The sequence below is a fragment of the Mustela putorius genome, unplaced genomic scaffold (genome assembly GCF_011764305.1).
Source record: "Mustela putorius furo isolate JIRA1106 unplaced genomic scaffold, ASM1176430v1.1 tig00003858_pilon_pilon_pilon, whole genome shotgun sequence".
Classification (NCBI taxonomy): domain Eukaryota; kingdom Metazoa; phylum Chordata; class Mammalia; order Carnivora; family Mustelidae; genus Mustela; species Mustela putorius.
Window position 1 is genome coordinate 20,468,148 of NW_025422010.1, and position 25,343 is coordinate 20,493,490.

Here is a 25,343-nt window from a genome sequence, read left to right on the forward strand (position 1 = left end):
TAAGATCTTAAATCATGTGGTGCTCATTAAGAGATTCTAGCATCATTTTTTAATTATTTAGGACGTTTGGTTATTTTTTCAACTATTACATTAAAAACTAGTATCTTCGCATTAATTCATACATGCACTTTTGTAATTTTCAAGAGTCAATAGGAAAATCAAATGATTAAAAAAATAGAATTTTAATTGACCAGATTAACCTAATTCATGTACTTAGCAAAGAAAAATTAAGTGTGTTAGTGTTAAATAAGCCATTATGGTTAGTCAGCTTTTCTAAGACTTTCATAATTTCCATAACAGCAATATTTATTTTATTAATTTAAAAATTAAAGCTCTAAATATACCTTTAGCAGATCCTGGACCACTTGTCTATGTCCAAAATAGCATGCCAGATGAAGAGGAGTCCAACCTAAATTAGACTTACTTCTTCCTAAAAATGGAAAAATATAAGGCATTTTTGTTATTTAGGTAATTTTATAATAAAATTTCTCTTTACCAAGGTACTCCCATACACTGGTCAATCTCCCCTTCGCATCGCACTGCTGATGAATGAGAGGCAAGAGACAGGACACAGTAACGATGTAATAAGTATAACATTACTATATTATAATTAGAATCCACAAGACCCAATTCTGATGCCACCTTTCTAACTCGATGTCCTTATCCTTAGGAGGGTGGAGGGAGAGATCATGGTTCCATTCAAAGTAGATGATCTCTAGCTGGCTCCAGGGTTCTGAGCCTCTAACCATCTCACCATCATGTAGCAAAGGTCTGGTTCTCTCAGCACAGTATTTCATGAAAAGCACCTGTGCCATGATAGGAGGGTGGACGGAAAGAGGGAATTAAGGAATCTTTTCTGCCGCATTTGGAAAGCGGTTAGCTCTGCAAACAGGGACAGAAGATGGAGTTCTGATTCCAGATAAAATATCAAGTAACGAGGATCTGGGTTACCAGAGTGGTAGAGTCCAACTAGATAACAAGAACCAAAGTTGAGAGCAACAAAATGTTGGACCCTTGCTGGGAGAGGTACAGAATAACTGAGTGCTACAAAAACGTACTATACAGGGGCGCCTGGGTGGCTCAGTGGGTTAAAGCCTCTGCCTTCGGCTCAGGTCATGATCCCAGAGTCCTGGGATCGAGCCCCACATCTGGCTCTCTGCTCAGCAGGAATCCTGCTTCCTCCTCTCTCTCTCTGCCTGCCTCTGCCTATTTGTGATCTCTGTCAAATAAATAAAATATTTTTTTTAAAAAAAGTACTATGCAGTTCAATTCAGAAGAAAAACAAACAGAGCACTATAGCCTGGAGCTGAGATGGCTCCAAAAGGTTATCAAAATCCCGAAGCAGGCTGAAGAGCATGCAGCCTCTCAAATTCCAAAGCCCAGCACCCCAGAGGGTCTACCAAAGCCCAGGAGCAGGCTGCCCACGAGGGGCCACTCCTCCAGAGGAGCTAGACGTTTAATGGCTGCCCTCACCTCCTGGATTTCAGATTTTGAGCCAACAGAAACCCCAGGCACCAGGCTCAGTGCAACAAGCCTCTGACGCTCCCTGAAGGGCTGCTGCCACCAACAGTGTCCTGTGATTGTTTGCCTCTTACCCAAAAACCCACAACTATTTCTTCTAAAATGTATGCCCTCTGGAACTTGTAAGTAATTTCAGAATCAATAAATTCGAGAACCACAGTCTTTTTCATGGAATGTTCTTTTACGTTCTGTCCTTAACTGAAACCTACTCCTCCTGATGAGAAGGACTCTCCTTTATCCCTCAGGCGGAGCCTCCCAGATAATTCCCACACCCCCACTGGTCCTCACCCAACAGAAGCCATATGAACTTCCCCCAAAAAACCAAATGCGGTCTCTAGTCAAGGACTCCACTCACACTACAACACCTCTTTTGAAATTTCTGCATTAAACCTCAAGCACCTTGCTACCATCTACCAACCTCCCACCGCCTCGCCCTCACCAAGTAATTCCAGGAAACAGTCTTTTTCCCCATGCAAGCTGTGCCACTGTCCTTGGGGTGCCTACTACTTATTTGGTCACCTGGCCTCTTGGTTTCTCAGCTTCCCTCCTTTCCCACAAACTTTGCCTCTGTTCGATGTTCCATGCCCAGTCCCAGGGCTAGAGCCTGGATGTCATCATCACTTCTGAGCTCACAAACTACCCACTTTCCAGCTTGTTCACACAGATCTCCAGCCCTGTTCAACTGAATCAGCCCTTCATTCTTTAACCATGTCTCATGTATGTAAACACCTCCGTCTTTACTTTCTTCAAGAAGTCGAGCATTTTGATTTCTCACACTTCTTTGCCAATCCCCTCCATAACTCTGTTGCAGTAGCCTACAAAAACCCCAAAGCCTGATAAGCACACTAGCTTGATTTTTCTGTAACATAGCCAGGCTGCTGAACAGTGGTGGAAGAAAAATAACAGAACCCTGTGGACTCATGGCAGCTTAACTCAGGATCTCCACTTCAGCTCGGCTCTAGACCCTGCTTGGCAATCCTTCTTACACTACCCTATTCAGGTGTCTCTCCTACATTCTACAACACGCACTTCAAGTTGCCCCTGTTCTCCTCAAGCCTCTTACCCAAACACCTCCCCTGAACAAAGGGCCTCAGTCTCTCAGCTACACAATGAGAAGAAAGGCTTTCGTGCAATCCCCAGGGCTTCCTGGTGCCAGATCTACCACCACACCACTATCTGCAGGCATTCTTCCACCCTTCCCTTCTGATGCCTAAGACTAAGCCAGCTCCTGTGTCCTGGATTCCACCCCCTTCTTCTCAGGCTTTCTTCTCTTTTATCATCCACCTCTCCCTCTTCACTTACGAGTAAGGAGGAAGTAAACACTCCGGTCTCTTCCGTCTTACAAGCAAGAGCAACCAAAGCCTCTCTGATCCCATTCTCTGCCCTCCTCGCTCTTTCCTCCCGCTCTGCCTGCACTTCTTCTCTCCACCCCCTTCATTCCTGTCAACCCTCCAGTCCCCATGGCAGTCCCCTAGGTTCATCTTCCACCATGTCATTCAAATGGGCCTCGAGTTTTAATCCACAAACGCTGTCACTGATTCCCAGGGGCACTTTTCAGCTGCCATAGCACTGTGTCACTGGACAGCGCTGGACAGCATGGACCCACATACCTTCCAGGCTGCCAAAGCCTTGCTATAGGATATAGAAACCTAATAGGATTTCTCTCTGCTTCTCTCCTTCGCCACTTCTCTCAGGATCCTTTGCAAGCTCCACTGTCCAACAACTCCTTCATTACTGGTATCTCCAATAAGGAGATCTCCTGGCCCTTTTCCACTGATTTTACTGTTAATGTACTACTGACTTCAAAATCCCTATTTCCCTTTCCAACTCATTACTAAACACCTCCATTTGGTTGCTCAAAAAGTGCAAAGCTGAGCTCACCTGTCATTTTATATATATACTGTTAACCCCTGAACTGTGTGGGTCCACTGACATACAGATTTTAGTCGACAAACACTTTAAATGTACTTTCCTTATGATTTTCTCTCCTCTAGCTTACTTTTTTATAAGAATACAGTACGTAAAACATATGTTAATTGACTATTATCAGTGAGGCTTCTGGGCAAAAGTAGGCTATTGGCAATTAAGTTTTTGGGGAGTCAAAGTTCTGTGTGCATTTTTTACTGTGCAGGGGGTTGATGCCCCTTTACCCTGTGTTGTTCAAGGGTCAGCTGTACACACTAAAACTACCCTTCCCCCCCACATCTATTTTCACAATGGATTGTCCTCATTTACCTTGTTTCTGAAATCAGACATAAACAACACTCTGGCCCCTTTTCTCTTTTTTCACCCCTCACATTCAATTAGTCCTATTGATTCTACCTCAAAAATGTTAATTATATCTACTTGTTGCCATTCCCATTGCTTCCACTCCCAGTTAACCCATAACGGTCCTCCTTAAGTTACAGTTAAGTTAAGTAACAGCTTCTGAACTGGTCTCCTCACATAAAGTGTTTATAGGGAAGATTCTGGACCAAGAAATCAGAATTTCCAAAATCCTACATTAAAATACTTCATCTTCTATACTCTTTACTACTTACCATGGATATCTAAAAAGTTTTGTACCCCTATCCTAGAAATACTGGCCTTAACCTTCAACTGCAGGTCAGGACTACCTTCTCTCACTTTCAACTTGGCATCGGTAATTCCTCCCAACCAATAACATCTCTGTTGACTGTTAAGCTTTAATTCTTGAAGAACTATAGTACATCATTTTCTCAATTTCTCAGGGTTTGGAAAAACAAATCAGATAGAAAAGAAATCCTAGAAATGCCTAGCACAGGTGATCCCCATGGGGAAACACTACTCACGCCCCATCCCACCCCTCCCTACTCACTCCCTTCAAGGAACTGGTGTGCCATTCCTCTACATAAATCCTTTAAATTGCCCTTAAGACAAAGTCTGACAGGTGTAACAATGAAATTTTGAATAAGCATTCACATCTGCTTCATAGTTTTACATTTCCAAATAGACAACTTTCCATCAATTAGCCTGAAATAACCATAGGTGAGGGTGCGAAAGGTAGGTAATAAAGTGTTATTAGGACTTTCAAATGCCAAGAGTGTTTTTAGCTTTCAAAATAGCATCCCAGATAAAGATTAAGAACTGGTCTTTGTTGAAGGACCAGAAGGATTTTTAGAATTCCTTTAGCATACCAAAAACCAACTCATATGTTCTGGAAAACTCAGAACATAGTTTCCTCCCTGTTGCAAAGATAGTAATTGTTCCCCACTATGGGTGAAGCCAGAAAGTTTGTGCCCCTAGGACAGGAGAAGAATGTGATACAGCAGAATAAAATATGCATCTGGGACAGAAGACTGGGCGAAAGACACAAATGCAGAGACATGGCATTCCTGCTCATGAGCCCGGAGAGGGAGATAAATTAAGAGAACACTAAGAACAAGCAAGTAGCATCTGGGATGGCAGGAAAAGATCCCCTAACAGCCACCTATCCTAGCACCCACCTACAAGGCAGCCACAAAGTGAAAGCCAGGGACCACCACTTATATGACAAACAGAGACATGAATTTGACTTTGTCCCCAAGTTCAACTACAAAGCTTAAGGAGCATTAGGAACAAAAGGGTCACTGAGGAACCAAAGGCTATAGACACAAAACAAGGCTCATCTTTACATTTTTTTTTTTTAAGATTGTATTTATTTATTTGACAGAGAAAGATCACAAGTAGGCAGAGAGGCAAGCAGAGAGAGAAGGGGGTGGGGGAAGCAGGCTTTCTGCTGAGCAGAGAGCCTGATGTGAGACTTGATCCCAGGACTCCGAGATCATGACCCAAGCCGACGGCAGAGGCTTAACCCACTGAGCCACCCAGGCACTCTCATCTTTATATTTAAACGTCACCTTAGGGGAGATGGGGCAAGAAGAGTTGAGAGGCTCTGGAAGACCATTTATCAAAAAGCAATTGAGCTTGAGGTACTCAAAGACTAATATTAACTCTTCCATATTCCAAGAATGAGAAGGTGCTTGTGAAATACCAGTCATTTTAGAAAATAAATTCTATTTCTCTGCACACCTGAGTGCAATATTTACAACCTTGCTACACAAGATGCATTAAGATTTGGGTGTTGCTTATCTAACTTTATCCCTTACCCCGCAGGCCCTTGCCACCTAGACTGCCTCTCACCTCAGGACCTTGGCATATGCTAGATCTTCTCCCTTGAACACTTCTTCTATTTTCACCTGTTAGTCCTTATAGGAGGACAAAGTAGACCAGTAGACCAATGAAGCCGCCCCCAGTCCTTATAAATTATACTTTTTATATACTTCTTAAAGATTGCCTTTGAAACATTTCCTCTAAGAAGTTAATCCTTCTAGTTCCAGTTTCATACCTCTCCAATGGGATCTCATGACACCCTGGGGTTCCATATTCTGATACATACTGTGTAGGACAGACTGGTCTGATCGGTTAATATACTACACTAGTCTTAGTGAGGGCAAGGATTCTACTAACACCACCTACAACGTACTGCACAGGACTCTGGGCGTATAGTAAACACTCAGACCTGCTGCTTTAACTATAATACCCTATTGTAGCATGCAACTTATAATTAATAAAATTGTCATGAATCCTAAACCTTAAGACTAGATCTCGATTTCTCTGACTTAGGGACGACTATGAGAGAACTTTTACACACTCTTATGAAGGTTCTTTCTAGAATATGGGATGAGAATTTATTTCTAGCAATATTAAAACAGTGCTTAAAAGAAATGACAAGAGTCATGAATACTCACAAGAAAAAGCTAAAAAGTTCACTCAAAGCTTACCTTTGCAATTAATGTCAGCAATTACTTCATTTCTCTCCATGGTTTCTAATAACTGTCTGACTTCTTCAACGTTGCCATTTCTGGCATGATGGAGAAGATGTTGTTCTGCTTCACTGTTCATTTCTAGATTGAAAAATATTGCTATTATCTAATAGCATAATGTGCATTTGGATACTATCTGGTAATAGAAAAAGGGAAAAAAATCATGTTTATTTTGTAGCTAATAAGTCAAACACAAGAACTGACTAAAGGAATCAGTTGCAGGGCCAGAAGTTGACCCTGAGATTCCTTTGCCCTTTCTACTATTGAAAAAAATGCACTAGACATTCAGTTAAGTTTCTTAATCTCTCAAATCCTCAGTTTCCTCAACTCCAAATGACCTCATGAGCTGCTAAAACATTGTATTATAGACATATATTTTGCAAATAGTTATTACAACAAAAAACTAGACATAAAATTAAAATGTGGCCATTACTATAAAAACATCCTAAGGCTGAAGTATAAATTAACACATTCAAAACCTGTGCAAAATATCCTGGATAGAAAAAATTAATTTATAAATATCTAGGAATGACCATACTTACCATTCCTTTGTTTTCTCTCTCATATTTTACCAAGCCTCAAACCAAATGTAGAAGACTACAACCCAAATTAAAGCATTTGTCAAGACATTATGAACAGCAATTCACTGAATGTAATTGCTTTCTAAAAATAAATGCAAATAAATCAATTTTTTTTTTGCCTACAAGATTAGCAAAAATAAAAGCTTATATACTTGAAAGTAATGTAACACTGCAAGTCAATAATACCTCAATTAAAAAAAGAAGATTAAACATGCCCAATGCTGTCATGGATAGAAAATGTGCATTCTAGCAAAGTGCTAATATGAATATAAATGCATATATGTCACAGGGGGGTTCTAATTGGTCAATATCAAGTAAATTTCAAAATACACATACACCTGTGGACGATTCTGCTAAGATGGCAGAGTACGAAACACCAGGACTCCGTTTCCCCACCCAGACAATAATTGCACTGGCAGAATCTGCCCAATGCAACTATTCTGGAACCCTGGGATCTACTAAAGGCTTACAACCATCAAGGAAAGCTTGGAAGATAAATTGTGGTTAATTTATGTCATTTTCAGCCCTTATCAAGGCAGCAGCTACCCATCTCCTGTGGTACATGTGTTCTTGGAGCAGGTTGCAGGAGTCAGAGTGAACAAAAAGACCCCTATACACCAAACACTGGAGAGCTGGGCTCTGATTATTGCTGCTTCTGATCACAGAGACACAAAGAGGCAAGTAGCCATTGCTGATGCAGCATCTCTCACTGCTTGTGGCAAGCCCCTCCAGTGGGTGGAACTTCCAGAGGATTTAAAGGGCCAGCACTCTTTGTTTTCTCCCTTCATTTTTCTATTTCTTCCCTTTAAAAGCCAGACGCTGAGGACAAGGACATTCAGGGATGCCTAGGTGGCTCAGTCAGTTGCAGATCTGCCTCCTGCTCAGGTCATGCTCCCAGCATCCTGGGATCAAGCCCCACTTCAGGTTCCTTGCTCAGCAGGGCATCTGCTTCTTCCTCCCTCCCTCCACCCAGCCCCTTCCCCCTTCTCATGTGTTTACTCTCGCTCTCTCTCTATAAATAAAATCTTTAAAAAAATATTGACTAGGACATTCAAAAACAACTGCACATATGGGGAAAACTAGAACATAACTGCTCATGACCACCAAAGGCTCAGCAAAGATCTGAGAAGACCTTAAGTTTAAAACTCAGGCTAACCCTCAGCACAGAGACACCCCACAATAATCCAAAACACAACAACAAATTAGAAAACCTTGGAGAAGGGGAATTTGCTATCTAGAGTTACTACATTATTAAATTCAGATGTCCAGTTTTCAACAATGAAAAAAGTTACACGGTATACCAAGAAACAGGAGCAGAGCCCATTCAAAGGGGAAAACAAATCAATAGAAACTGTCTCTGAAGATCTGATGGCAAATATACTAGACAAGGATATCAAAAAGAATTCAAAGATCTAAAGAAAAATATGGAGAAAATAAAAATTTATAAACAAGATGAAAATATGAATAAAAAATTTAGAAACCCAAAGGAAACAAAGAAATTCTTGAGCTGAAAAGTACAACAAACGAAAAATTCACTTGAGGGATTCAAAGGCAGATTTGAACAAGCAGAAGACTCAGTGAACCTGAAAGATAGGGCAATGGAAATTATTGAGTCTGAGAACAGAAAGAGACCAAAATCTAAACAAAGCGTAAGTGAATTGTAGGACACCAAAACACAATCAACATGCATCATGGAAGTCCTAGAAGAGGTAGAACAAGGGATAAAGTATTTGGAGAACTAATAGCTGAATACTTGCTAACTTTGATAAAAGACATCTGAGAAGGTCAATGAACTCCAAGTAAGGTGAACTCAAAGAGACACGCTATATAATCTAATTTTCAAGAGAGAAAATCTTGACAGAAGAGAGAAGCTGAGTCATCAGATGCAGGGTAGGATCATCAGCAGATTTCTCATTGGAAATTTTGGAGGACTGCAGTGGGCAAATACATTTAAACCATGAAAAGAAAATGTTCAGCCAAGAACGCTACATCTGGCAAACTGCCTTTCAAAAGTGAGAGAGAAATTAAGACATTCCCAGAAAAAAAAAAAAAAAAAAAAGCTTAGAGAGTTTATTACCACTAGACCTGCCTTTTAAGAAATGCTCAAGAGACTCCTGCAAGGTAAAATAAAGGCACACTAGACAATAACTCAAGGCTATATAGATAAACAACTTGATAAAGGCAAATACATGTGCAATTACACCTACTATTATTATAATAATGGTTTATAGCTGTAATTTTTGTTTTCTACCTGATTTAAGAGCAATACACTTAAAAAAAATACTGGTTTAAAAGCTAGTATTATTATAACTTTAGTTTATAACTCCAAATCTTGTTTTCTATGTCATTTAAGAGACTAGCAATTTAAAAGAATTATTAGTTTATATTTCGGGTATACAGCATATAAAGATATAGTTTTGTGACCTCAGTAACCAAAAAGGGTTAGAACAGAGCATAAAGGAGCAAGAATTTTGTGTGTATTATTTAAGTGACGCTAATATAAATTCAAATTAGTGCTAAAACTTCAGGGTGTTAAGTGTAATCCCTGGGTAATTCCCCCCAAATAGCTATAAATACACAAAAAAGGAAATAAATATTTCAGTACAAAAAAACCGCTAAACATAAAAGAGAACAATAATGCAGTAAATGAGGGACCAAAAAAAAAAAAAAAGCTATAAGGCATATAGAAAATAGCAAAATGACAGAAGTCCCTCCTTATCAGTAATTATTTTAAATGTAAATGTATTAAACTCTCCAGCCAAAAGACAGAGATTGGCAGAATGGATAAAAACACATGATCCAACTACATGCTATCTATAGGAGATGTACTTTAGATTCAAAGAGAGAAACGGACTGAATGTTAAACGATAGAGCTACTTCTTGCGAACACTAATCAAAACAGAAGTGATTAATGTCAGACACAATAAACTCAAAATCACAGGAAATTCCAAGAGACAAAGACAGACATTATATATTAATAAAAGATTTAATACCGAAAGAAGGAAGTAATTACAAACACCCTGTTAGGTCTCCCAATAATGGGCCCACTGGTCAGAGGAGCGAGACTGATATAAAGCTAAGATGAAGCAAAGCTTTATTTCTCACCAAGCATCAAGAATCAAACTGATCGTCAAACAGACTGATCAGGGCCACCCCTTACAGAGAGGGTGACCCCTCCCTGCCGCACAGACTAACTTTTATAGAGCAAAGGCCATATGGTTGGGCCTGGCCAAACACAGGTGGCGAATGAGATTGTAACACACAGAGAAAGCTGCACAGTCATGCTAGGTGACACATAAGTGACCAACTGAATTACAATTTACCTAATAGTAGACTTTTGAACTAGCCTATCACCTTGGTGAGAATTGGTGCCCAAAAGGCAGGGCCCACACTCCTTGGTAGTTAGGGAGACAGTATAAACGCTTTACTGATTGGACGTCTCCACCTGACCTGACTCATTCCTGCATTTGTCCTGTTATCTCTACCTGACCTGACCCACTCTTGTATTTGGGCTTTGTTACCTGGGACTGGTTTCCCGGACTTGCTTTTAAATAAGCTCCGGGGGGTTGGGGGGGGGGGCAGGGTCAATTTAAGTTTTACTGCATAAACAAAATGGCTGTTCACCGAGGTGTGGCCACTCTGGCTAAATAGGCCCTTACAACCCAATGACAGAGCAAAATTTAAGAAACAAAAACAATTTAAGAAATGCTAATAGTAATAGTTGGAAACTTCAATACCCCACTCATAATAATGGATAGGACCACACTAGACAGAAGGAAACAGAGGAGTTAACACAATAAACCAAATCTAGCAAACATTTACAGAACACTACCTGACAAGAGCATATACATTTCTCTCAAGTATCTTTCCAGGACCGACCACATGTTAGGCCACAGATTAAGTCTCAGTAGGGATGATGATAGGAATTACTGAAGGAAAAGGGGAAAATTTGCAACATGGTGGAAATGAAACATACTTTTAAATAACCAACAGATCAAAAAACAAATCACAAAGGAAACTGGAAGACATTAGCGATAAATAAAAATGAAAACTCAAAACACTTATCAGACAAAGCAAAAGCAATGTTAAGAGGGGAAATGTACAGCTAAGAATGCTTACATTGAAAAACAAGAAAGGCTTCAAAACAACCAACTAACTTCGCAAATTAAGACATTAGAAAAAAAACCAAAACCTAAAGCTAGAAAAAAATACTAAAGATAAGAGCAGAAAGCAACAAAATAGAGAATAGAAAAACAGAAAAAAATTCAATGAAACCAGACATTGGTTCTTCCAAATGATCAATAAAACTGACAAACATTTAGCTGGACTAAGGAAAAAAGAGAAGAATCAGATTACCAGAATCAGAAATAATAAGGACATTATTACCAACCCTAAAAAACAGAAAGCATTTTAAGAGTATGGTGAACAATTGTGCACCAACAAATCAGATAACCTAGATGAAACGGACATATTCCTACAAACACAAAACCTACCAAGACTAAATCATGAAGAAATGGGAACTCTGATACACAACTAGTAAACTAGATACACAACTAGTAAAGAGATCAAGCAGTGCCTGGGTGGCTCAGTTGGTTAACGGTCAGCCTTCAGCTCAGGTCATGATCTCAGGGTCCTGGGATCTAGCCCCATGTTGTGTCCCCCTGCCCCAGGAGGTGCCTCTCTCTCTCTCTCTCCCTCCCTCTGCCACTCCCCCTGCTTGTGCTCTCACTTGCACTCACTCTCTCAAATAAATAAAATTAAAATCTTAAAAAAAAAAAAAAATCAAAATCTTCCACAGAAAATCTTCCTGAACTTGACTGCTTTACTGGAGAATGATACTAATCCTTCTCAATTTTTTCTAAAAAATTCAAAGAGGAAAGAATACTTTGTAACTCATCCATGAGGCACCATCACACTAATACCAAAGACAGACAAAGATAAAAGAAAAACAGACTGATATCCCTTATGAACACTGATGGAAAAATTCTCAATGAAATACTAGCAAAACTAAATTCAGCAGTGTATTAAAGGAATATATACCATGACCCAGTGGGATTTATTCCTGAAATGCAAGAATAGTTCAACATATGAAAATTGATCAATGCAATACACTACATTAACAGAATAAAAAAAAAATACATAATCCTCTCAAGTGATGCAAATAACATATTTAACAAAATTCAACACCTTGCATGATTAAAAAAAAATCCAAAGAGCTACAAATAAAAGGAAACTATTTTAATGTAATAAAAGCCATCTGTAAAAAACCCACAGAAAACATCATACTCAAAGATGAAAGAGGGAAAGCTTTTCCTCGAAGATTAGGAACAAGGAGAGGATGACCACTTTCACCAGTTTTAGTCAACATAATATTGGGCATTCTAGCAGATAATTTAGATAAGAAATAAAAAGCATCCAAACTGGGAAAAAAGCAGTAAAATTATTGGTTTGTTGAGGATATTTACAAAAAACCATTAAGATTCAACCCAAAAAAGCTCTTAGAAATAACCAGTTTAGGAAAGTGTTAGGATACAAGATCAACATAAAAATCAGTTGCATTCCTATACACTAGTAATAAATCATCTGAAAAGGGAATTACAAAAATAATTCAATTTATAATACTATCAAAAAGAATTAACCAAAAAGATGAAATACTTATACAATAAAAATTACAAAATATTGAGAAATGAAAGACAAATAAATGGAAACACATCCTATATTCACAGATTAGAAGACTCAACATTATTAAAATGTCAGTCCTATGGAAAGAAATCTAGACATTCTTTCAATGCCTATCGAAATCCCAATAATGTTTTTTGTAGAAACAGAAAAACCCATCCTAAAACTGTAAAATTTCAGGGGACTCTAAATAGCCAAAACAATCTTGAAAAAGGAGAACAATGTTGGAGGATTCATACTTGCCAATTTCAAACTTATTACAAAGCTACCATAATCAAACATTGTGGTACAGGCATGAAGACATACAAAACAATGGAATAGAACAGGGAAGTCAGAAATAAATCCTTGTATATATGCTCAAATGAATTTTTTAATTTTTTTAAAGGATTTTTATTTATTTGACAGAGTAGGCGGAGAGAGAGGAGGAAGTAGGCTCCCTGCTGAGCAGAAAGCGAGATGTGGGGCTAGATCCCAGGACTCTGGGATCATGACCTGAGCTGAAAGCAGAGGCTTTAAAGCACTGAGCCACCCAGGCGCCCCTCAAATGAATTTTTATAAGAGTGTCAAGATAATTCAATGAGTAAAGGACAGTCATCAACAAATGGTGCTGGGGAAACTGAAAATCCACATGGAAAAGAATAAAGCTGAACCTTTACCCAACATAGTATTCAAAAACTAACTCAAACTAGATCAAAGATCTAAATGTAAGACTTAATACAAAACTCTGGAAAACACAGGGCAAAAACCTCAGGACACTGGATTTGGCAATGATTTCTTGGATAGAACAAGGGCATGGGTAACAAAAGAAAAAAATAGACAAAGTGGACATCATGAAAATTTTAAAATTCTGTGCATCAAAAGACACTATCAGAGTTAGAAGACAAGTACAAAATTAGAGAATATTTGCAGTCTATGGCCATACCACCCTGAACGCGCCTGATCTCATCTGATCTCGGAAGCTAAGCAGGGTCCGGCCTGGTTAGTACTTGGATGGGAGAAAATACTTGCAAATCATGTAACTGATAAGGGATTAAATCCAAAATATACAGAGAACGTCTAGAACTCAAAACCCAATTCAAGGGGCACCTGGCTGGCTCAGTTGGTTAAGCATTTGCTTTCTGCTCAGGTCATGATCCTGGGGTTCTGGGGGTCCTAAAATACAGCCCCACGACGGGCTCCCTGCTCAGCAGAGCATCTGCTTCTCCCTCTGCCCCTCCCCTCACTCATGCTTCCATGCGAGTGCGCGCGCGCTCTCTCTCTCGCTCTCTCTCTCTCAAATTAAAATCTTTAAAAACAAATCCCAGTTAAAACAACAACAGGGGCGCCTGGGTGGCTCAGGGGGTTGGGCCTCTGCCTTAGGCTTGGGTCATGATCTCAGGGTCCTGGAATCAAGCCCCGCATCCGGCTCTCTGCTCAGCAGGGAGCCTACTTCCCCCTCTCTCTCTCTCTGCCTACCTGTGATCTCCCTCTGTCAAATAAATAAAATCTTTAAAAAACAACAACAACAATAGCAACGACAAAAACACGAAGTTTAGATATTTCTCCAAAGAAAATATGCAAATGGCTGGGGCCCCCAAACGGTTCAGCTTGGGGTTAAGCACCTGCCTTCAGCTCAAGTCCTGATTGGACTCACCACTCAGCAGAAGTCTGCCTCTCTCTAATAAAATCTTTAAAAAAAAGAAAATATGCAAATGACCAATAAAGACACAAAAAGACGGTCCACTTCACTGATCATTAGGAAAATGCAAATTAAAACTACAATGGGTATCACCTCACACCCATTAAGAAGGCTACTATGGAAAAAAAAGCAGAAAGCAAGTATTGTCAAGGATGTGAAAAAATTAGAATCCTATGCACGGTTGGTAGGAATGTAAAATGGTACTGCCACTGTGTAAAAAATATTAGGGATTTCTCAAAAAATTAAAAATAGAATTACCGTATGATCTGGCAATTCCACTTCTGGATATATACCTGAAAGAACTAAAAGTGAGGTCTTGAAGTATTTGTATAGCTATGTTCATGGCTGCATTATTCACAAAAGCTAAAACATGAAAGCAACACAAGTGTCCACTGGCAGATGAATGGTAAAGCAAAATATGGTATATACTTTTCAGTGTTTAAAAAGGGAGAAATTTCTGCAATATGCTAAGACATAGATTAACTATGAGGACATTATGCTAAGTGAAATAAGCTAGTCACAGAGAGACAAATACTGTATGATTCCATTTCTATGGGGTACTTAGAGCACTGTAGTCAAAATCAGAGAAAGAAAGTGGAATGGTGGTTGCCAGGGACTTCGGGGAGAGGAGAATGGGGAGTTATTTATTGGGTATAGAATTTCAATTTTATAAGAAAAATTTTAAAGCTGGATGGTGGTGACGGTAGGACACACTATTAATGTATTTAATACCACTGAGGTATACGTAGACATTTCTTTTTTTTTTTTTTTTAAGATTTTATTTATTTATTTGACAGAGAGAGAGCACAAGTAGACAGACAGGCAGAGAGAGAGAGGAAAGCAGGCTCTCCGCTCAGCAGAGAGCCCGATGCGGGACTCGATCCCAGGACCCTGAGATCATGACCTGAGCCGAAGGCAGCGGCTTAACCCACTGAGCCACCCAGGCGCCCTACATAGACATTTCTAAGATGGTAATTATCTTATGCATATTTTATAATTTATAAAATAAAAAAATACACATATGCCATTTACTCTCCCAGGGAAACTCTACTTCTAGGAATTTATCTTATAAAAATACTTATAGAAGATTATTTTGTAAGCATGTTCACAAGGATTGCATGATTTACAACAGTTAAAAGGGTATTAACAAGTCCAAATCCATCAATAGGGGAGTGGTTAATTAAATCCTCTAGGAAGGCTAAAAGAAATATTCTGCAGACTGGAGGATGGAAGACAATTGAAGGATTGTTTCAAAAAGTAGCCAAGGCACAGTGAACACCATGACCTTCAACACTCTTCCCTAAGTATTCCTAATGCTGACAAGCTAGGCTCCAGCCCCTGAGAGAAGACTAAGGTGGTTACAGTCTCTGAAAGGTAACATATTTCAAGACAACACCAGCAGCTCCCAACAAATGGCTGAGCCAGATGAATCTTACAGTAGAGTTGGCCAGTCAAGGGTTCCCCTACTTTCTCAATTTCCAATCAGCTTTCTGGTTCCTATTAAAAACCAGTAAGTAAGGGTGACAAGACATCTGAGTAAAATCTCACTACTGGGTACTTAGACCAGAAATTCAAAAAGACTGGCAAAGGGATACATGTATCCTTATGTTTATTGCAGCATTATTAACAAGAGCCAAACTATGGAAGCAGTCCAAGTGTTCACTGATAAAGGAGATACACACACACACACACACACACAAAGAGGAATAATACTCAGTTATGAAAAATGAAATCTTGCTATCCGCAAGAACATGGACGGAGCTAGAGATTAGAAGTCAAAGAAAGTAAGTAAGTCAAAGAAAGGCAAACACCATATGCTCTCACTCATATTTGGAATTTTAAAAACAAAGCAAACAAAGGGGGGAAAAATGAGAGGCAAACCAAGAAATAGTCTTTTAACTACAGCGAACACCCTGATGGTTACCAGAGGGCAGGGGGTAAAGGGATGGGGGAAATAGGGGATGGGGATTATAGAGTACACCTATCATGATGAAAGAAATAAAAATGATAAAAATAAATCTAAGCCACTTAAACAGTCCACTGCAATATATTCACCACAGCAGTTGTTAATGCCTAGCAAAGACGGGCTGCTTACAGGCACTGGAGGCACAAGGATGCCCACTCAATCTATGCCCTTCAGAAATAGGGCAAACATGCCCATAATCCTACCAGCATGTGCCAAGAATAGTAATGTGTGCAAGGGGCTGTGGTTGTACAGGAGAAAGCTTTTCGTTTGTATCAGTTATAGAAGGAATCACAGAAAAAGGGACTTTTGAGCTGGAACTTGAAGAGTGAAAGTTCACCAAGACCAGCAGGGTGAACCAAGCTGCCAACACGGACAAGTGTAAGGAAAGAACAGTCCCAGGTGAAGCTGTGATTCCATGCCTGGCATGAGGAATCTGAGGCTTCTGTGGGAAACAGGGAGAGGGCCAGGCAGCAGCTTGAGCAGAAGCAGCTAAGACCGTTCTTGGCTAGAACTCACAAACGTGGTGATTGAAGTCAGAGGAGTAAAGAAGATCCTTCAAAGGGAGAAGACCAACATTTAAGGGAAGGAGGCCAGTGACTATGATCTAGCAGAGAGAAGGACTAAGGTTGGAGTAAGGGAGAGAAGAGGGTGAGAAGACGGAAACCAAGAGAGGACAGAATTTCGCAGGGGTCAGAAGGTGGGAGTGAAATGTTAAAGGAAGCACCAGGACAATGTCTGAAAACTCAGGCTGGTTTGGCAAATCAGAGGTCACTGGTGAACTCAAGAATACTTTCAGCGGAAATGACGGGCAAAAACGGATGTAGGGACACTGGAGAGTGGACAGGGGATATTAAGGAGAGAGGGCACCAGATTCCTTTAAAGCAACTCTGTTCTGAAGAGCTAGTGATAGCTCCAGTCTTAGGATATTAGAGACCTGGCCCTGTTTATAGGCTGTGGGGCAAAAGCCAGAAACAGGAAAAGCTGGACATATAGGAGAAAGGAGGGATGTGGGATTGAAAAGCTCCTAGAGGGGCCTAAAGTTGGTGGATGAAAAACCCAAGAGTGCCTGGATGGCTCAGTTCTTAACTGTCTGCCTTGGGCTCAGGTCATGATCCCAGGGTCCTGGGATCCAGCCCCACATCAGGCTCCCTGGTCGGTGGGAAGCCTGCTTCTCCCTCTCCCATTTCCTCTGCTGTGTTCTCTCTCTCTGTGTTTCTCTCTGTCAGATAAATAAAATCGTTTAAAAAAAGAAAAGAAAAGCCCGAGAGAAAGCAGCATGCCACAGAGGCCACTGGCAGGGCAGATGGTGCCTAGGGGGCCAAGGGGGAGGCTAGGTAACCCAGGAAGAACTCTATTCAACACCTACCAATTTCCTCAGAAGAGAAACAAGAGTCTTAGGTATCTTTACAGGGTTGGAAAGAACTCTTACTATAAGAAAGCATGGGGGGGGGGGGAGGGGTATAAGAGATAAATAAAATACAGATTGTTTTATTTGAAAATTAAGAAGGGAACAAAGTCAGTTAAATTTCACCAGAACAGGAAGAAAAGAAAAAGAAAGAGGGGCACCTGGGTGGCTCAGCAGGTTAAAGCCTCTGCCTTCAGCTCAGGTCATGATCCCAGTATCCTGGGATGGAGCCCGCGTTGGGCTCTCTGCTCGGCAGGGAGCCTGCGTCCCTTCCTCTCTCTCTGCCTGCCTCTCTGCCTACTTGTGATCTCTGTCTGTCAAAATAAATAAATAAAACCTTAAAAAAAGAAAAAAAGAAAGTAAATCTCTTGCTGTTCTCTGCCTAACTCCCATGGGTTTTAATGGAGGTGCCTGTCTGATTCAAAAACATTCTTAAAGCAACTTAGATATGCTGTCATTTATAAAGCAATTTTAACCTCACATCCATCAAAACTAATTAGTCTATTAGAAGGCCTAGTCAATTCCAGAAGTTTGCTGACTGTAAAGCTTAGGACTTAAGTAATATCCTTGAAGATAAAATCCTAATGCATTTCCCCTATGTTGTTTTTTTTTTTTTTCATAAACCTCTATTACTTTAGAAAGGAGAGGTGGCGGGGTGGGATCTGACACTTTCTATCTCCCCGAGGAAACAAGTTTATAAAATCACATATAAATTTAAAACTTACTTCCATGAACAAATCATTTTATAAGTATTAAAGCAGAAAACAGAATACATTTTATAGCAGATAATTTCTCGGTAGCTCTAACAGTCAAAATTGCACAACTCCAAAAATACCTATAATTTAAAAACTGAGTAAACTTCCTAAAATGCTAGCAGTACTAACTAGACCAATATAATCATCTCTATGTTCCTTCCAACTATGCTGCAAATAAATTGTTCCAAACCAAGGCAAAGAACCTTTTATGACAACTTATCCATTTAAGAATCATAATGAAGAATCCATGGCTGACTATGTAGACGGGAATTTTAGAATATCCACTATCTAAAACCATGTGCCTTCAGCAGGCATCCAGGTAGTCATCAGCACGGGCTAGGAAGGTGTCCAACATCCACACAAATCTGCAGCTTCCCTACCACCACCAGGGACACTACTGCCTTCCCCGTCACTACTGTCACACAAGGGGACTTAACTATCGGCCTACCACATTCCAGGTATTGCCCTGAACTCTGATGGCTCATTCATGAATAAAACCAGGCTTTAAACTAGGGGAACTCTGAAGTATTGGAATATACAAATCAGTTATTATCCACATTTCTCAGGAGGTCTGACTTGACCTCTCCATTCCCAACCTCAACTAGGTCCTTCACGGTATTTGCCACATTTCAGTTTGTAAGGATTCATGTCATTTCTTTGCAATTCCTTACACTGTAAACTTGAGTAAGACAAGGGTCCTACATCCCTTATATTCCCCACTATATTCCTGTATTCCTAGTACCCAGCAAGGTGCCTAGAACATAGCAGGAAATCAAATGTTAAATAGATGGACAGACGAATGGACATAGATTTGTTTCTCTGAGAACAAAGCAATTCTGCCTCCCTATAGAAAGGCCTAAAGGCCATGCCTTTGATATAAGTGGTACACCTTTACCTAATAACAAAATTAATTTTTTTAAAAATATTTATTGGAGAGAGGAGAAAGAGAGAAAGGGCAAGTGCACATGGCGGGGGAGGGGGTGCTAGGAGAGGGAGAGAAAATCTGCAGCAGACTCCCGCCTGATCACTGAGCAGGGAGCCTAACGCAGGGCTCAATCTCACAAACCTGAGATCTTGACCTGAGCCAAAACCAAGAGCCTGAGACTTAACCAACTGAGCCACCTCAGTGCTCAAAGTTTTCACTTATATGCCACAGGAAATTAAAATCATACCAAAAAAAGAGAACTTAAAAAAAAAAAATACACTCTAGGATTACTCAGCATTAGTTTAATTTGATGCATCACAAACCAATTTCTAGGATTAATAGTTAACTTTTGGGAAAAAAAGCAAAACAAAAGAATCCAAATTCAGATGTTGAATAGATTTTTTAAAAAACATTTTCTGGAATCATGAGCTTATTTCAGAAAAGGGGTTTGTCTCTGATGTTTAAAAGAAGGTGATTTCTTGGGCACCTGGGTGGCTCAGTGGGTTAAAGCCTCTGCCTTTGGCACAGGTCATGATCCCAGAGTCCTGGGATCATGCCCCGCATCAGGCTCTCTGCTCCATGGGAGACTGCTTCCTCCTCTCTCTGCCTGCCTCTCTGCTTGTGATTTCTCTCTGTCAAATAAATAAATAAAATCTTTTTTTAAAAAAAAAAAAAAGGTGATTTCTTAATGCAACTGATCAGAACGATTTGAGCCACAGCCTATCAGCAAGTGGATATTTTCAACTGCTCTTTTCATATTCATGCAATTCCAAGCTCTCTTTTTAAAATACACTGAGATTTTTAAAGACCAAGAGAATGTTTTCAAGGTAATAACTAGACAAAAAAAAATATTGGGAGCTTCAAAAACTGGGAGACTCCAGACTATTTTGCCTTGTTTCCTCTCCTCCAAGGTCCACTGAGGAAGATAGGCTTCTAAATTATTTTGTAGAAAGGAAATTTATATTTTTTATAAACACTGCAAATTTCCTAATTAAACTGATCTGCATACTTGATAGTCTGTCCATGCCACTGAATGCCCATTCAATATAGTGGATAAATTCCATATCCCTGACAACTCTGAGATCTTAGCCTGACTACATGTTGTGATTTTAAAAATTCTCAGCTTTTATGCTTGGTATTATTACAATAATATTTGAAACAATGTATAGTAGGAATTTGAATAATGAGAAAAATTAAATTTATGGACATATTTTACAAACTAAATCTAACATAAAAATCCGTAGTGTGCTTAGTTATTAGCACTGCATTCCAAAATAGTTGCAACTCAATGGTGTGGGGTTCCCCCCCCACTATCACATTCTCTTAATGTGAGGAAAATATTAAAAACTGAAGTAACTGTGTAAAAACATGGCAAGAACAAGAAAATAAATTTTGCCCTCAATCTTACTAACCCCTAGCAAATAATCAGGGAGTTCTCACATACATACACATATAAACAAAACTAAAACTATAAATTTGTGGGTGCCTGGGTGGCTCAGTCGGTTAAGTGTCTGCCCTTGGCTCAGGTCATGATCCCAGGGCCCTAGGATTGAGCCCCAGGTCGGGCACTCTACTCAGCAGGGTAGGTCTGTTGCTCCCTCTGGTTGTGCTGTCAAATAAATAAAATCTTTCTTAAAAAACCTACAAATTTCTAATAACAGTTACATAAATACATTGTTTTAGAAATTCAACATTGGTAGACAGATTTATATTTAACCTAACCCTATTTTTAGAGATGAAAAAATTAAAAGTACAAAGGTAAAGTTACTGGCCAAGTGTATGACGATAAAGCCACAACCAGAATCAAGAACTTCTATTCAAGGCATGAAATGTTGTCAAAGTTATACATTTCATAAAATTCAATTCAGCCTCTGAAAATTAAAGGTCACTGATTCTAGTTATGGTTCCTGTGAACATTAAGGAAGTTAAATCTGAATTATGGCTTAATCCCTTCATTTTAAGAAGCTATTTACTAAATAAAGAAAGAAAGAAGTTATTTACTAAAACGAGACATCCAAAATATGGCAATTTGTATAAATTTATATAAAATATAAATTTCATAAATTTACAAATTTTTATATATTTATTTTTATATTTTTATATATTTATATTTATATTATTTTAAAATATATTTATATTTTTATATATTTATTTTATATTATATTTATAAAATTTATAAAAATTTAAATAAAAATATAAATATTAAAAGTCACTTAAATTTTTATTCAGTGAAACTTTACAACTTCCTTCCAATAAGCCTTTGTGCCCTGATAGCATTACCTCCTTTGGAGGAGAAATGATAGAGAAGTAGCTAAAATTGTAATATGTCACACTAAAGTTTGTGAATCATTAAAGACAATGTAAAAATGTTTATTCCAAATTATTACTTTTATATTTGACATACTTACACTATTTTCTCTTTCTCATATTTGTTATGTACTCACATGGACCTGGATGCCCTACAAACATGGTAAAAGAATAATCCTACTTCCTGTGTATTTATTTTAACGTTATTTGGTTGCAAGTATTAATCAAAATTTGTGAAAATTATGTAAGCTTATTGGCCCTGCTTTGGAAATTGTTTGAAGTAACCTTAGGTTGTTATACATTTTAAGTGCTGCATTAACCAAGAACTCTTAGATGCAACCTTGATTGGGATTGGAACTTGACAGATTTTAAAAACTATTAACTACTGTTTCAAGCAGTTTGGATCTGTAGGAGCAAAGGGCAGAGAAGTCCACATATTTGATAAATCCAGTTCTAAATAGTAAAAACACTCTAACAAGGAGCTTGTTAGCTTTTAACAATAAAATTCCTTAAATTTTAGATAAAAAGGTATTTAAATGTTTTCCATTTTGATTATTTCACATTTGAAAATTACCTTCCAAACTTAATCAAATTAGGTATACACAATAATACTGACCTGTTATCTACCACCATCAGAAGCTTCTCTTTAAAGAAAAGCTTTCACAAAGTGAAAACATGTGGTTACTTTCCATTGTCACATGATAGGAAAATGGACAGTTAAAGACGGTTTTCACTACACAGAAATTCCTATTTGCTGGCTAATACAAGAACTCAAAGTGAGTGACTTGGGAATTCCTCTTACTAAAAGTGTTAAAATTGTGTATGGTGACCAATAGTAACTACATTGATCATGGTAAGTATAGCTTAATGTACAGAGCTGTGCAATAACTGGGATGTACACCCAAAACTAATAATACTGTATGTCAGCTATACTTCAGTGAAAAAGCTTTGGAACTATTTATACTTGGCCACCTTGTAGTGGCTTAATTCAGATAAGTGAGGGAAAATCCAACATTTCTAGGGATCAAGAGCATCCTATAAGATACTTATATGACACCATGATCATCAGTATAAATCGTATAGAGTACCTGATGGTATCTTTTCTAACACTTCATTAATGAATTCTGGCAAGACTGGTATAATTGGGTGCCTACGTGGCTCACACCTGCCTTCTTTCCAGGAACTGGGAAGAATTTACTAATCATGATTAAAGTTCTGATCACCACTAGACTTGGCTTGAAAGAACGGACACGGTTCCTTACCACTTCAAATTTCTCATGTGTGCTTCCTAGCTCATTCTCTACTTCACAGATTATTTGTTAAGCTGATTTCTACTTTCTACTACTTTTCTCAGTGATTACCCAGAAAGCACAAAAGCTCAGCTTTAGTAATGTGAAGAGGTACGAAAGAGCTATGGAGTTCCAACTTGAAAAGATTAAATATACAGATATACCTGTAAAATAAAACCACGAGTAGAAAATTTTAACAGGCACTGCATCACGTTATCCATAAAAAGACAAAAACAACAACAACAACAAAAATCTGGCTGTATTCTCCTACTTGTTGATTCGAAACAAGTCCTTCCCTCTGTCCTAAGGGAATAGTGGAGGGAGTGAAGTTTAAAAAAAAAAAAAAAAAAAAAAACTTCTAGCTGCTCTAATTTACAGGTATAAGTCCTGCTTGAATAATACCTCCAAGACTGAGGGGCCTTCAGGGTCAAGGATTAGCCACCCACCCCAAATTTCTGCTGATAAGATTTCTGCTGAGATGTTTAGTAAGTGTCACCTGATAAAAAGAACTTGGCAGAAGCCTACACAGCGTTAAAACAACTGCTCCAGATAAATCTACTGGACTTGGCGGCAGTTAACTCCTATTTTGAAGATCAAATGTTCAGTACTGCCAGGGAGAAAACAAAAAGGGGACAAATTTTAAAACTGTTACTAACTGCTTTCTCCTTTTTTCTCCCCCTCCTGTAGAACTAGGAGATGAGAAGAAGGTGGATCTTGTAACCACCCTGAAATCGACGCACAGATCTTGAAAATTTCAACTGGAGGATTCAGAAATTATCCCTCCAATACTGGCTGCGTAAAATTCGTTGTTCTCAGGATTAGTCCGCGAACATCGCCAGCCCTCAAAGTAAGTCAACAAACTCTCTTCTAAATACTTCGCAAAGAGGGGAGGATATTCCGAACTCTATCCAGAATGCATTAACGACTATGGGGGCTGAAGCTGTCCGGGAAAAACGCATCACTGAAGTTAAAGCTAATTATGGTATCAACTCCACAAGAGCCTAATAGCTAAATTTGCTACATTGGAGCAGCCTTGTTTAACTTAATTGCACAATGCCAACAGCTCAACTTCACAACCTAGTCTGCATAAAGTAACCACTTGGACAACGAAAAAGGAGTATTAACTAAATCAGAAACTCTCCCAAGGCCTTCTGCCCATCAGTAGGGCCCCCGGGTAAATGAATCGTTGTTCCTGCTGTGCAGCTGCAATCTTTCATACTGTTTCTGAATCCCTTTGATAGTTCTCCACGCTTGTCGAATTAACCACGAGGCACACTGCGAGACGGTCACATGGGCAGCTCGTGACTTCCACGGAGAATCAATCGTCCCCTCACGGTAGTGGGATACTAAAAAAGCTACGAGGCGCCCATCCAAGTACCGAGCTAACACGCAGCTGAAGACTGGGTAGGGAATGCATGTGGCACCAGCACGAAGTCGCAGCACTGGGAGTGGAAGCGCCACAAACGCCAGCATCTTGCGACTTTTAAAACAACTAACTTCGCTGCAGCGCTGGAGAGCCAGCGGCCGCGCGGAAACCGAACTCGGGCCGGGAGCCCAGCATCGCCACCGCACGACTCTGGCCGGCCTCGGCGACGCGCGCACCCCCCGCCAGGGGCTGACAGATCTTCCCCGCGCATCAGGCCGGGGGGGAGGGACAACCCACTCACACAGGAACCGGCCACGGAAACTGACCTACGCGGTCACCCGGGCTCCCAGAGCTCCCGGGGTCGGGGGGCCACAGCGATGAAACGGCCGGCACCGGCTCTGGCTACCACTACCGGAGACTTGAGGCCCTGCGGAAGGACGGTCTGCGGGGTCCCGGCGCCGGGAACTGGGCGGAGCGCGAGGCGGCCGGGCAGGGCTCCGCGAGGTAGCGCGGGTCCGCGAGATGGCGCCGCCCCTCCGAGCTGGTTGCTCCATTAATTTGTGCCGGGCCCGTGCGGCACGTGACCGGCGCGCGGGCCTCCAGGCGTACGCTGGGCGCCCCTGGGCCCCGCCTCCGCCCGGCTCGCCCCGCCCCCGCCCGCTTCCTTCCAGCCTGGACCACAGGCGCGGGTTCCAAGCTTCGCCAATATCCGTGAGAAGGGCCTAAGCCTGAAAAACAATCTGAGGGGTTTGAAGTGGTGGTGGTGGGGGGGGAGGTTGGGGTACCAGGTGGTGGGTATTATAGAGGGCACGGATTGCATGGAGCACTGGGTGTGGTGAAAAAAATAATGAATACTGTTTTTCTGAAAATAAATTGAAAAAAATTAAAAAAAAAAAAAAAAAGAAGGGCCGAAGCATGGTGCTCCTGCCACCACACCACGGCTCAGAAGAAGTGTACCTGACACTTGGGCGCTGTGGCGTGGAGAGGAAGCCCGCCAGGCCGAAGCACATGCTGCTTTGGTTTAATGCTCTGGAAATTTGCAAATACA

The 25,343-nt window shown here is 40.1% G+C and overlaps 1 protein-coding gene across 3 annotated transcripts in view; it reads right to left on the minus strand.

The window, feature by feature from the left end:
* Positions 1-24,855, minus strand: part of OSBPL1A (oxysterol binding protein like 1A) — a 229,517-nt gene extending 204,662 nt beyond the window's left edge. For 2 of the 3 annotated variants that reach the window (XM_045065460.1, XM_045065461.1), the window contains exons 1-3: positions 24,622-24,854; positions 6,303-6,425; positions 345-430 (exon numbers count right to left, since the gene is read on the minus strand). In XM_045065460.1, coding sequence (XP_044921395.1) covers positions 345-430; positions 6,303-6,423 — 207 coding nt within the window. In that variant the 5' untranslated portion in view covers positions 6,424-6,425; positions 24,622-24,854. Of the gene's footprint in view, positions 1-344; positions 431-6,302; positions 6,426-24,621 lie in introns of all 3 variants that reach the window. The other variant, XM_045065459.1, reaches the window with a different exon arrangement.
* Between the last annotated feature and the right edge of the window lie 488 nt (positions 24,856-25,343).